The sequence below is a fragment of the Salvia hispanica genome, chromosome 4 (assembly GCF_029641045.1).
Source record: "Salvia hispanica isolate PSC_SH4W2 chromosome 4, Shi_PSC_v1, whole genome shotgun sequence".
Taxonomy (NCBI): domain Eukaryota; kingdom Viridiplantae; phylum Streptophyta; class Magnoliopsida; order Lamiales; family Lamiaceae; genus Salvia; species Salvia hispanica.
In genome coordinates this window covers 52,472,948-52,486,772 of record NC_142695.1, presented here as the reverse complement: position 1 = coordinate 52,486,772, position 13,825 = coordinate 52,472,948, and the positions used below count along the sequence as shown (strand labels likewise).

The 13,825-nt window shown below is 32.0% G+C and overlaps 1 protein-coding gene and 1 long non-coding RNA gene across 2 annotated transcripts; one reads left to right on the top strand and one right to left on the bottom strand.

Annotated features, from left to right (window-relative positions):
• Positions 1-1,290: 1,290 nt before the first annotated feature.
• On the top strand, positions 1,291-3,721 carry LOC148929408 (Tetratricopeptide repeat (TPR)-like superfamily protein). Its single transcript, XM_089070141.1, has 4 exons — positions 1,291-1,542; positions 2,266-2,478; positions 2,703-2,858; positions 3,102-3,721. The coding sequence occupies exons 1-4, from the start codon at positions 1,444-1,446 to the stop codon at positions 3,507-3,509; spliced, it is 876 nt and encodes a 291-aa protein (XP_088926267.1). The 5' UTR covers positions 1,291-1,443; the 3' UTR covers positions 3,510-3,721.
• Positions 3,722-6,963: 3,242 nt separating this feature from the next.
• LOC125209032 (uncharacterized) lies at positions 6,964-8,622 on the bottom strand. Its single transcript, XR_007174284.2, has 3 exons — positions 8,287-8,622; positions 8,020-8,191; positions 6,964-7,112 (listed from the first exon to the last, which is right to left on the bottom strand). It is a non-coding gene; the product is annotated as an uncharacterized LOC125209032 (long non-coding RNA).
• Positions 8,623-13,825: the final 5,203 nt, after the last annotated feature.

The window sequence follows — 13,825 nt, the reverse complement described above, 5'->3', positions numbered from 1 at the left end:
TTATTTTCTTAAAAGTTTTCAGATGATCGGATCGAATCGAATATTTTAAAATTGAAAGTACTCTGAAATCCAATATATATATAATAAAAATTATTATTATAAACTAAAAAATATAAAATCTTTACGTTGAATACATGTATTTGACTTTTGAATCTTGTATGTCTTGGTATAAGATCTTCGGATTTAGTATTAGATTTCCAAATGTTCTCATTTTTTAGTGATAGATTTTAAGATTCATATAAATTTTTATACAATCTTGGATTTTTTGGATCGAGTCGAGTTCCATAGATTGAATTTTCAGGGCAATTCAAATTGAATCGGATCAGATTCATTTGTCATAGAATTCAAAATTTTAAATCAGATCTGATTGAATGAAACAAAAATGTACGGAGTATTTCGTAGAAATGGAACTACTTCCACATTCTACTAGTAATTTATGATTTAAAACAATTTCAATAGTTCACTGTAAGTGTTGATTCACAAAAGTTTAGCTTTTAAAACGATATTTATTAAGTACTCCTATGTTTTATGGAGGAGTAAGACATACGTAGCTACGTGTGTATACACTGTGACAATGACAAGATATATTACTCCCTCCGTTCCGTTTTAGCAGTCTCATTGACTTTTCTGCCCTATTTTTATAAAAATGATAAAAAATAGTTAACGTGGAGAAATGGTAAAATAAGAAAGACAATAATGTAGATAAGACTCTTCTCTATATTATTCTCTCTTAACTTACCATTTCTCCTATTTAACTATTTTTTATCATTTTTACAAAAAGATGACAGAAAAGTCAATGGGACTGCTAAAGCGAGACGGATGGAGTAATATTTAGGTGCAAAAGATGGACATAACCTCTTACAAAATCAAGATAGTTCATCTTACGTTATGATATCACATGCTATAATACATATTCTAGATTTCTATTTCTATCGAACAAGCACCGGATGAGACAATTAATATTTAGATACATTAATGACTAATTGGTTAGCCAATTTGCGGGATCTTCAAAGAATAAGTAATTAAATTAAGAATTTAAATTTGTCCCTTACCTAAAATTAAAGATCTAATATTAATACGTAATCAATAATCTATAACTACATATTTTGAAATATACTAATTATTAAATTTAAATGATACACAACGTTCCACCGCCACAACAGAAAATAACGATAATAGTAAAATAAGTAACACGTGGCAAACAGAGGGACCAACCACCCTTAATTGATATACAAGTAGGAGTACTATATCAGAGAAGTTTAAGAACATAGTCGAAAAACCGACTACATTCATTTGATCTCGTGATTCTTATTTCTTGACTTTCTCCACATCCCATTCCCATGCCTTCTCTCCACGATTTCCCCACCTTTTCCACAAAAATCCTTTTGCCATTTCTCACAATCAATCCCAAAGTCCAACCAAAACTGAACGAATTATTCAGCGATGGAGAAGACGAAGAACAGTAGCAGCATAACAGCAAATCACGTAATCCATAAACTCCCATCCGGCGACAGTCCTTACGTCAGAGCCAAGTATTCTCAAGTATGCGGATTTTATTTACATTTTTTGGGGCATTTTCACCTTCATAATCTGTTGGTTACTCTATACTTACTGTGTGATGAAGTATGTGGATTTTAGATTCGGTGATGAGCTCACCCTGTCGATTCGACCACATTTGTGTGTGTGAATGCGAAGTAGACTTGCAATTTTTTTGTGTTTTTTCTGTTCATATGGACTATGGTTGTTGTATAACTCAGATATTGCCTCTTAATTTCTGTGTGCTCTTTGTAGTATTGTTATTTATATCATCAATTTGGGCCTTATATAAAATATTGGCTGTTTTGGTTTTAGGTGTGCATTATGCAACCTTAGCTCGCCTAATAGCTAATTTGATTATGATTAGCTCATTAGAATTGAAAAAGCAATCTCATTTTTGCTGATTAGGAAATGTTGATGTATTTTCCTTGGGTAATAGGATCAACAAGAAGCATACGTTTCCATATATTTTGCTTGATCTTTTTTGATGGACTCTTTAAAATGGATAGAGCTCTCTGGTTGAGTTTAAGTTGCAGAAGATTGATTAGTAAACCTTTCAAAGTGCTAAAGTCCTTGTTTAGAATAGTTCATTATGTTTTTGTGCCATTTGTACATTTTCTATTTCACTTGGAACCTTGCAAATGCTGTGCCTGGTTGTGTGCAGATGTTGAAGTTTATGCATTGTTGGTTTTAATAGTTGCTGATTCCACTGTAATTTGTTAATACTAGATGGTTGAGAAGGACCTAGAAGGTGCCATGGTCTTGTTCTGGGAGGCGATAAATGCTGGAGACAGAGTAGACAGCGCACTGAAAGACATGGCAGTGGTTTTGAAACAACTAGATAGAGCTGAAGAAGCTATTGAAGTTATTAAGTCGTTTAGAGATCAATGTTCCAAACAAGCCCAAGAATCATTGGATAATGTCCTTATTGATCTATACAAGGTATAATCATGCATTCTTAGGAAGAACCAAACATACGTTGTGGGTCCTCTGTTGATAAGTAGTACTCATTTCATAGGAATCCACATTCTCAAAAATATCTGATTTGCTTGCTAGATGCTAGCTTGTTCTTGCATTACCCTAACCAAGCCAAAGTTTTCCGCCTTGAGTGGTGACTTTGCAAACAGTCGGTCTAATAACTTCTCACGACATCACTAATTTTACAGAAATGCGGTAAACTAGATGAGCAAATTGAGCTGCTGAAGCAGAAGTTGTGGATGATTTGTCAAGGAGAAGCCTTTAATGGAAAACCAACCAAAACAGCTCGTTCACATGGAAAGAAGTTTCAGGTCACTATTAAGCAAGAGACATCCAGAATACTGGTAAACCCGCAACTTTCATCTCACTATAGTACTAGCTAATGTTTCAAATGCTTCAACAGTTCTGATATATTGGAGACATATGATTGTTCATATACTAGTACTATTTTTTAGATTGCTACTATTTGCTAAAGATGGGCATTTACATAATGTTTTGAGCATTGCAACCTTCTTTCCTTCTAGTATTTACTTGTATTCATCATAAAGGTCTGAATTATAATGCATTCATCTCTCACGACATTGCAGGGAAACTTAGGTTGGGCATACATGCAGCTTAAGAACTATACCACAGCTGAGGTAGTCTATCGAAAAGCCCAAGAAATAGACCCCGATGCAAACAAAGCCTGCAACTTGTGCCTCTGCCTTATAAAGCAAGAAAGATATGACGAGGCAAGTGCAGTTCTTGAAGAGGTAATGCTAGGCATACTTCCCGGTTCGGAAGATTCTAAATCGAGGCAGCGATCCGAAGAGCTCCTGAATGAGATAGAAGCATATAAATCTGCCAGATTTTCGTTGCCTTCTTCGGATCTAAGTTTTGAAGATACCTTTATCGGTGGTCTTGATCAGTTGATGAACAACTGGAACCCAAATAGATCAAGAAGACTTCGCATTTTTGAAGAGATAATTTTAAATAGGGATCAATTAGCCTGTTGATCATCCCTGCTTTCTATTTTGTGTGGTGATTGTATATTTGTAAACATAGAGCTTAAACTACATAAATAGATAAAAATCTCCCGCACTTTGTTTTGATCTGGTTGTATTTTGTAGCATTGTGTTTTTTGGAACAAAAGTCATAGATAGATTTGTAATAGGAAAGAGTGATACTTTTGAACTATTGTTTTCTTCCTTTTTTGTTTGATTTTTTATTTATGCCTGTTGTATTAGTTGTTAAATTGACATGTTATTTTATTTATGTACAAGTAAAATTTTAAATATTAATCGTAAATTAATGTACTTAATTGTGTTGTGGCAAAAAGGAAAAAATAACATAAATTTATAAGTAACAATTAAACAAGTATTGAGAGTAGTACTCGTATTTATCATTTATCTATACTATCAATAAAAGCTCGGTTCATTTTGGGGGGAAATTAAAGGGAATTCCCCCCTATTTTCAAATTTGCGATTTGGGGGGAATTTTGCAAGTGGTAGGCGCCAACTCAAACTTCCATTCTTTGACCAGAAGTTAAAATGATTCCACCAACATCATGCATTAAAACCAATAGTTAATAGGATCATTTTTAATTGTAAAGCTGACTAAAAATCACATCATATATATATATACAATTTACAATTTGTATGCATATGAAACCCATAGCATGGGAACGTTTTCCCACCTAAATAAAAAGTAGGTTTTCCCTCCCAAAAATAAGGTGGGTTTTCCCCCCCTCCAAAATGGAGGGGTTTCTTGGAGGCAAAAAAATGGGAGGAAATCAGTTCATTTTAGAGTAAAAAAAATGTAATTTAAAATTTAAAACCCATGAGTTATTTAGAAAGTTGCTCTATAAATATCAGTGGCAACAACACATTCATAAATTGCAGGTTCTTCTCTCTCTCTTTCTCTCTCTATGATTTACTTTTTCTTCATCTTTATATTTATTTTTTATTTTAATATTTTGTTGCTTATCTTGACTATTTATATTTTGCAGATAAATAAGATATGTGAATATTATCTAACATTTTTTTTACATAAATTACAGGTTCTTATTTCTCTCTATACACTATTACTGTTTGTTTTATATCTCTCTTCATCTTCTTCCTTTTTTATTTCGAATAACTCATTGTTCATATGAACCATTTATATTTTGCAGATAATTTAGGTATGTGAACACTATCTAATACTTTTATTTATTGTTGTATTTAATAATTATTGCATTTATTACATGTATATGGCATAAATCTATACAGAATAGATATATTCCTCTTGCAACTTCTTCTCAAGTTTACACTGATTTACATAGCTTAACTCTTTATTGATTTTTAGTTTGTGTTTGTTTTGCAGATTATTGAGGTACGTTAGCTCTGACTAACATTTTTCTTTTTTTACATTGCTTCACTTTGTATTTTTTGGTTAGTTGTCTGTGTTTATTATTGGTTTTTTTTTATGATTCTAACTATTATATTTACAAAACATAAATCAACAGAAAACAGAATTAGATTTCTCCCAATATCTTCTTCACACTGCACAACAAAGAAGAAAAGCATATAACTAAGAATAGATGAAGGCACCAACGGGAATCAGCATAGTCCAAGGCTTGCCGGAGCTGTCCAGCCATTTATACAGAGGAAGTATGAACCGAATAGGTGGGAAAGGGGGGAAATAGGTTGAGAGAGGAGAGAGATAGAGAGAGTTGATAGGGGCAAAAGAGAGAGAGTACTTTCCTAGGGAGTAGTAATATTTTTTATCCTTATGTGCATTGAGTGGGAATTTATTGGGAATGTATCCCCTAATATGAGTTTGTTGTTTCAAAGTTATTCATTATTATCAAATTTTCTGGCATGTATTTGAGTTTGTTATTTTTATTAGGAATTTACGTATGTACTTGGTTGTCTAAAAGCCTCATAATTAGTCTGGTTGGAGTAGATTTAACAAAGCCTTGAGTCATCAAATTATCTAATGTAAAGTCATAAAAAAGATAATGTATCAGAAATGAGAAATAAAGTTGGTGTGTGACAGATAATAAGAAAAAATATGTTTATTTGTAGCAAAACTCACCTACTTTAAAGTGTTTATACATTCAAAAATATAATTAAGTAAAAGAAAAAAATATAAAAAATGATAAAAAAAAAAAAGTATGGCAATGAAGAAATCATAACTTTTAAATACCATAACTTCAACACAAGCAAACACAACAATCACAGTTATTACAAAAAATCTTGCTGGATCAAGAATCTGAAAATAAATCAATTAAGTCACATTTCCATCAAAGAGCCATCACTAAGTTGATATGTGTCAGTACAGGGACATAAAGTTGGTGTGACAGAAAATAGGAGAAAAAGTTGAAGTATGACAGAAAGTTTGGCGTGTAGCAGAAAAGGTGTAGAAGAAAAGGAGTTGATTCATACCAACAATCACCTCATGGAAAGTAATGAAACAAGTAAAACTTGATCAATTAGCAAGTAAATCAAATTTTAATACAATTATGCATTGACATTTTCTACAACCAATTATAGATACAAGTATGTATTAAACGGAAAAAAATGAAGTCAAAACCATTATACTCTCTCTTTTAACAATATGATTATTTTATAACTTCACAAACTCTAACTATGTATATATCTACATGTGGGTAGTAGCATAACATTAGGAATACTCTTTTACTTACGCAGAAGACAATGACTAATGTTATAAGAATATTGATGTTTCCTAATTTTATATTATTGAGACAATATTCTTACGCATGAGACAATTCAAATCAATTTCGAAGTTCTTAATTTTATATTATTGCTCCGATTTTATTGACGATCATATTGTACCTAATTTTATATTATTGCTCCTAATTTTATATTGTTGACAATTCCTAATTTTATATTATTGGCGATCATATGACAATTCCTAATTTTATATTATTGCTCCGATCATACTGACGATCACATTAATGCTTATATGATCATCAAAATTATCCTCGAAACATTAAAGCTTTGCTTTGATCATTTCAAATATTCTTATTGATGTTTCGACGATAATATTGTCTCAATAATATATAAAATTATAAAATATTGATCATTGTCGAAACATCGAACTTTCATCGAAATTATAAAATTTCTTTAGCAAAATTGTCTCATGTAGATTGTTTTACTTTTTCATGTAGAGTATTTCAAATTGAGTTTAGAATAAGAATTTGACTTTTATATAAGTTAAAAAAAATGGAAAAATACAAACATAAAAAGGAGATTAACATCGTGTGAAGATTCATTATTAGGTGAATAATGTTTCATATTGTTTTGTCTAATTTTTTTGTGTATTTTTTTTACACACAATTTGTAACATCCCGACTTTTTACCCTAAGGCTTAGAACATCGATCTATATATATATATAAGTTTCGCGTCGAAATTTTCTTATTATTACTTCTTGTTATGATTAATCGTTGTGAAGTATATTTTGAGTAGTGAACAAAAATAGTAATAGTCAATATAGATGTTTGCTCTAATAAAAGTCCGTACACGAGTTCAACGTTTAAGTAGATATTAAAAAATATATAAAATACTCTCCATGCCCTCCGGATCTTGCGCAATAGCCACGTCTTGAACCCCGATACCTACACGAACGGATAAGAAGCACGTTAAATCAAGACGAGACAATCGACGAAATCAAATCATATCAAACACGCAAACCCAACGGCGGCTCACGTTTTCCAAACGACGGCTCACGTCTTTTAAGTGACGAGACATAATATTCTTACCAATTATAGTAATTTGAAAGATTGATTAGCCACCTTGCCTCTTATGGCAAAAAGTCCATAACTCTTGGGCAATACCCCTCCATCCATGAATCAAGCTTTTAACCATGGATTATCTTGCTCCCAATTCCTCTATAAATACTATCATCACTCCATTAATAATTCCTTTGTTTTCACCACTCAAAACATTTACCATCAAAGTTCTCCTTCTAATGAGAATGTAAAATCTTTAAGGCAAGGAAGCAAAGTCTCATCACCATCCCTACCCTTAATTATCTTGTTCATCCACAAAATCCCTAAACAAAATTATCTCATGGTGAGGATGAAGTAAGTGCTTGAAGGAGAAAGTCAAGTTTCTACACACTACCATTCTTCTTCTTCTCCTTTTTTCTCAAGGTAAATTCTCCTAACAATTGTCTTCTTACTACATTGTCATTTTCATATTACAATTAGTAAAGCATGAACTTTTGAAGCCTCCCATGTCAAATACCAATTCTATACCACTTCCTTCACCCTTTTTAACATCTAGAACTTTTCATCGAACTTAAAACCACAACTAGAGCTTGATCATTGAGGAATAAAGTGCTTAATACTCAAACCATATTATTATGCCTCTTCCCTAATGATTTTCATATCAAATATGCATATGACTTTCTAGAATGGAATTGCCCTAACTATAGAAAACTTAGACAAAGAAAACAATTAAGCAATGCCTAAACTATTAGAGATCTTCTTTGCACAATAATAACGATCTTGGAAAGCTTACCTCGTGAGTGAAGAAGCTGCCGGACCTCGGAGAGACTGCCCGGCAGTGGCCCACCGGCGGCGGCGGTAGTCCGGCGGTAGTCCGGCGGCAGTCCGGCAACATTCCGGCGGTTGTCCGACTTTTCACAACGAAATTAATCTCTTTCGACCCCATTTTCACGATCTATCTGAATCTTCACATTTCAAGACTTAATTGTTAGTCCTAAGCCTTCAATTTGAGAAAATAAAGAAGAAGAGAAAAAAAAAGGGAAATGGGGGAAATTCCTACCTCTCTCGGTCGACTGCGACGAGACCGCCGTGTACCCGGCGGCAGCAGCCCACCAGTGACGGCAGCAGCGGCCCGGCGGCGACGGCGGAAGTGGCGGTTCGCGGCAGAGAAAGAGGCGGCCGAGAGAGAGAGAGGCGGCAGAGAGAGAGAGAGAGGCCGAGAGAGAGAGAGAGAGGCGGCAGAGAGAGAGAGAGGCCGAGAGAGAGAGAGAGAGGCCGAGATAGAGAAAGAGGGGAGAGGGGAGACGTGACCGGCGGCCGGCGGCGCTCGCCGGCGACGCCAAAACCGCCGGCAGAGATTGGAGAGAGAGTGAGATGTTGGAGAAGGGGAGAAATATTTTTTTTGAAATGGAAGAAGGAAGTGAGGCTAATTCTTTTAGTGAAATTAGGGCAACACACTATTGGGCCTCCCCTTTGGGCCAAGTAATTAATTTAATAAGATGGTCTCTTATTATTTCTTTTTGGGCCGAGAATTTAAAGGAAATGAGAAGTTTGGGCTTTGAAGCATAAGTAATAAAATGAACCTTATCTCTTAATTTTGGATTAATATTTCTTAAAATATTTGAAGCTTTTAAATAATTAATCTTATGATAAATTAATGTCTTGCCCTCCTTAATTAAGTGATTAATTTTTCTTGAAGATAAGAATGTATGGATTTAATGAACCCTCTCCCAAATAATTATTTAATTACTTCAAGGTTTCTTATAAAATAAAGATCCACTTTTCTTAAGTGAAATGAAGTGATCTTGATCGCACCACGAGCATAGGACGCATAACCCATGTAGGATCATTTCTCTTCATGCACCTTATGAATGTTCATAAAACTAATTTAAATCATTATACTATTTCAAGAAGGGCGTGTTCGCGGAGTTTGATTTCCAAGGCCAAGCTTTTGTAGCATTTCATTCGGAAGCTTTGAGGTGGGCTTTATATCCAACACATTAAGTGTGGATAAAATTATCAAATATATGAAATGATTTTTGTTTGATAAAATCGCACTTACTTTTTTTTCAAATGTTATCGTGCCATAAATTATTTGTTTTATGATGCCTATCTGCTTGGCGATGCCAAATGAATGAATGAATGAAACGAATTCGGCTCCAATAGGACCAAGATCCTATTCGAGTTAGTGTACACAAAGGAATGGACCGTGAGTCATCGTAAGGGTTGGCCGGTCAATGTGATCGTGGAAGGTGGCCACCTTCCCGACACACAATAAACTATCAGATATGGCGGATTGATGGAATGAACTTAGCTTGATCAAGCGAACTTTATGAAAATGAACTTAGTAAGCTCGGGCCTTTAAGTAAACCCCCGTGTGTTACTGTGATGGCATGATAATAACTTTTTCTTATATATGTATCTTTCGGCAATGTGTTCACTGAGTACCCCGTACTCAGCCCTGCATGTATTTCTAAATGTGCAGATTGAGCAAGTGATGAACTGGTGGCTGAGTGGAGTTGGGGGTCGTCTCATCTCTTTTGTAGGATTTTCGTGGCATGTGTCTTCATACACATGACCATATGGTTACAACTCCTTCCGCTGTGCTTATGTTGTAGTATTTTGTACTAATGGGTCATAGGAAAAATGATTAGTAACGAGTGACCTACGTTAAACACTCTTTTAAATTCTCATGATCTTTCGTGTCTTGTGAACCTCTTTTATCTTATGAAGAAGTACTTGCATGTCTTATTGTAAATTCTTTCGTCCCCTTTCTATCCCCTCTTCTTAATTCCCTCCCCTGGTCATGATTTACCGAGCCATGCTATCCTTAGCAAGGCGCGGTCGTGACACAATTAAAAGGTGAACAATGAAATGTCATGGGGGTAATAGTATTATCTCAAAATAAATAAACTTTAAAAAATGATGCAAGTTTCAGCGACTTCAATTTTCTCTAATTACGCCTTAATAACGTTAAAGACGAACTCTATCTGTAGCGAATTTATAGCAAATTTGAAACAATTTAAATCAAGTTAAATGCATATAGCAATACGAAAAGAATGCGACTTTGCTTTGAATAATATAAATCAATTCACATTTTTGTATAAGAATACTAAAATTCATCTTTCTAATAATATTAAATTCATGTTAATTGGCAATACATACGAACCAATGTCACTTTATTTTTGTGGAATAAAAATCAATTCTAATAGTAGTACTATATAATGATATCAAAATTTAGCGTTATTAATAATACTTAATTATATATTCATTCAATTAATAAAACAGTATATCGCGTTGGGATTGAAAATATGGACAATATTTCATAGACGGATGGATTATATAACAATTCAATACTATATAATAGTAGTACTAAAGTTCACATGTATTAACAATATTACGTACTTATTTGATTACTACAAATATCATTAGTTGCGCATCGCGTCGGGGCTGAAGTGCAAATTCAATTATCACATGAATGTCATTTGACGAACAATTCTATGCGTTTTGAGCAAAATAACGATCATTAAGTGATCGAAGTTAAATCCATCCCTAAAAGGGTTTAGTAATCCATAGGGCTAGGTTGTAGTACCAACTTGGTAACATAGTTTATAAATTAACAACACTTTGTAATGTACTTTTTGCTATGCAATATTCTATATAAAATATAAAATATTTAACTATATAATCTAAAATGTTAAATAGATGAGTTAAGAATATGTGATTTTTTAGCGATGTTCGGTCAAAATGTTCCAAAAATTAAAATTTAATGAAATTCAAATCACCTTAGATATTGCCCTATAAAATAAATCCAAAAATAACAAATTCATTGTTCATTGGGCAAATAAAAATTTGCCCAATATAATTTATTTTATTGAATTTGTTATTTTTGGATTTGTTAGTTTTGGATTTATTGAATTTGTTATTTTTGAATTTATTTTATAAATCTCTTATTTCCAATACAATTTGCCCTATATATACAATTTATAGTGCAAATAACAAGCGTTTCTCAATCCCAGATTCTTATTTCTCTCTCTACATTCTTAGAGTGACTTTTTTTTATCACCACCCGTGCTATGCATGGGCCATATATTTTACTCTCTTTTAAAATAAAAGTGGTTATTATACTATATAAGTGGTTATTGTAACATTCTTGACCAAAATATGCATCAATTTGTGTATTAATATATTTTACTCTTTTTGAAAATAAAAGTGGTTATTATAGTAGATAATTGGTTATTGCATGTGTAAAATTATTAAAGTTATTAATTATGTATACAAGTTAAACATTGACATACAGTTTGTTAGCTAATTAAATTAGCTTAATCATAAGATATAGTATATTGTACAATAAATTAAACTAATCATAATTTTAAGTGTATGGACGTATGTGAGATATATATAAAGTTTACAAATATATATACGTGTATATATATAGAACATGTGTGTGCATGTGAAATAATTGTGTGAAAATGTGATAGTATAGGTAAAAATAAAAGAAGATAAATAATGCATGGATTCAAGTGTATATGTACATTAGGATATCCGTATTTAATGAGAATTGTATATTTCAATTTGTTTAACATTCTGAAATGATTTATATAATGTTGGAGTATCAGTTTTTATAGTAATTTAATAAATCTATTGGGAGGTGGTATAAACGTGGCATTATATGAAGTCTTTGGTGATGACACTTCATAAATGATATTAGGCTATATACAAAGTAGCCGACTTGATCTTTTAGAAAATTATATATAATATCAATGTGTTAGAAGAAGGAGAGGGAGATGGTGTCACATAGAACGATTAGCTAGATTCAAAGAGAGAGAGATTTCTCTTCGGCCGGTATAAACTTGATTGTGGAATATGATATCAATTTGTGAATGGTACGATGAATATCTTTAATATATTTTGAAAGAATTAGACGAAATACGATAAAAATATGTAATATGTAATTGATGCAATGCCCTTAGACGAAATACGATAAAAATATGTAATATGTAATTGATGCAATGGGCATGTTTACACGTGATTTAGGAATTACTTGAATCATTGGATTAATTAAAATTCTCAGATTTACAACATTTTACAGTATGTTATAGTAGTATAGTATAAAAACAAAGAATGAAAATATTAAAAGAAGGGAGAGAAATAGATGACTGTGTTTCATCAAATATTTATTTAATGATTTGAATAGTTAATATTTTAAATATTCTCAAGAATGAACACTATAACTAATATTTTAAGATTATACAATATTTTTTTATTATTTTATAATATAGAAACAAAGATTGATAGAAAGAAGATAAGGTATAAAAAAAGATATTGAAAGAAGAGAGAGAAATAGATGGATCGTTTGATGCATAAAATCTTGTGTAGGGGATCTACTCCATAAATTGCTGGTTCGAAAGATGGAAAGCAGCTTTTAAAGATATCCTATTAACCAATGGTTTCAAAAATATAACTCTGATTTTCGCAGAAATAAATCCTGCAAACTTCATCTATAGCAAATTGGAAGAGTATTCTCTCTAATTTTCAAGAATAGAGGTCTATTTCTTTACCATTGCTTTCGTACAGTATATTGCAAAAAAAAGAGGGAATAAGAGATACAATTAGAAGTAGACGGCGCAAAGAGTGGGATTAAGTTTAGTAGTTATTGTTATTGTGAAGCAATAGATTTTAAACCTCATTAATTGAGAGCAATAAATATACTGTCATAATTTGTAAGTGCAAGTTCCAATGTACTTCATTGGTGGACAATATTAATGACCCCTTGACACTTTATACAAATGTAAATATGATATATGTATATATATCAAGAGAGAGAAAGTAGAACAAGGATAAGGAGGTGAGATTAAAAGAATCCGAGGGATTGGAAATTTGGTAATACTATATCCTATTACTCTCCAATTTAACTATTATTTTCATATATTATTTTCTCTTCCTACTTAATCTATTTTTGACAGATTTTATTTTCATCATTTTTATTCCAAAAAATTTTCCACCAAAATTTACAGTTGTACTGCTTATAAAAAGAGAGGAGATTCTTGAGGGATTTGAATATCCTAAAATTCATATCCATCCAATGATTTCTACATTGCTAATTTATTTTGTTTCATTTTATTTTATAAAAGGTGAAAAGACTGAAAAGATTGAAAACCTTTATTTCCAGACATTGAGGATTGTGCAACGAGTGCAAGTTGCTTCCCATTTTGTTTAATTGAGTAGACTGTCATATTAAAAGTAAGTTTTATTTTTTATACTTATTTAGAAAATAAAATTTTCTTTAAGGACATATCAATATATACACCAGGGTTAAAAATATGTCTTCTTAATATATGCAATTTTTTAAAGTCAAATTCAGCTATCAATAATTAATACATTTGACAGGTTACATAAAGTTAAAATCCTATATTTTTGTAAAGTAAATAAATTTGAAAAAAAATTCAGCAATCAATAATTAATTGTAACACCCCGACTTTTTACCCTAAGGCTTAGAGAATCGATCTATATATATATAGATATATAAGTTTCGCGTCTAAATTTTCTTATTATTACTTTTTGTTATGATTAATCGTTGTGAAGTATATTTTGAGTAG

What these genes read in the sequence shown, in the direction of transcription:
- LOC148929408 (XM_089070141.1), top strand. Translation starts at nt 1,444, where the DNA reads ATGGAGAAGACGAAGAACAGTAGCAGCATAACAGCAAATCACGTAATC. An exon ending in TCAGAGCCAAGTATTCTCAA is followed by an intron (nt 1,543 to 2,265) that starts GTATGCGGATTT and finishes TGTTAATACTAG; the next exon opens with ATGGTTGAGAAGGACCTAGA. An exon ending in TCCTTATTGATCTATACAAG is followed by an intron (nt 2,479 to 2,702) that starts GTATAATCATGC and finishes CTAATTTTACAG; the next exon opens with AAATGCGGTAAACTAGATGA.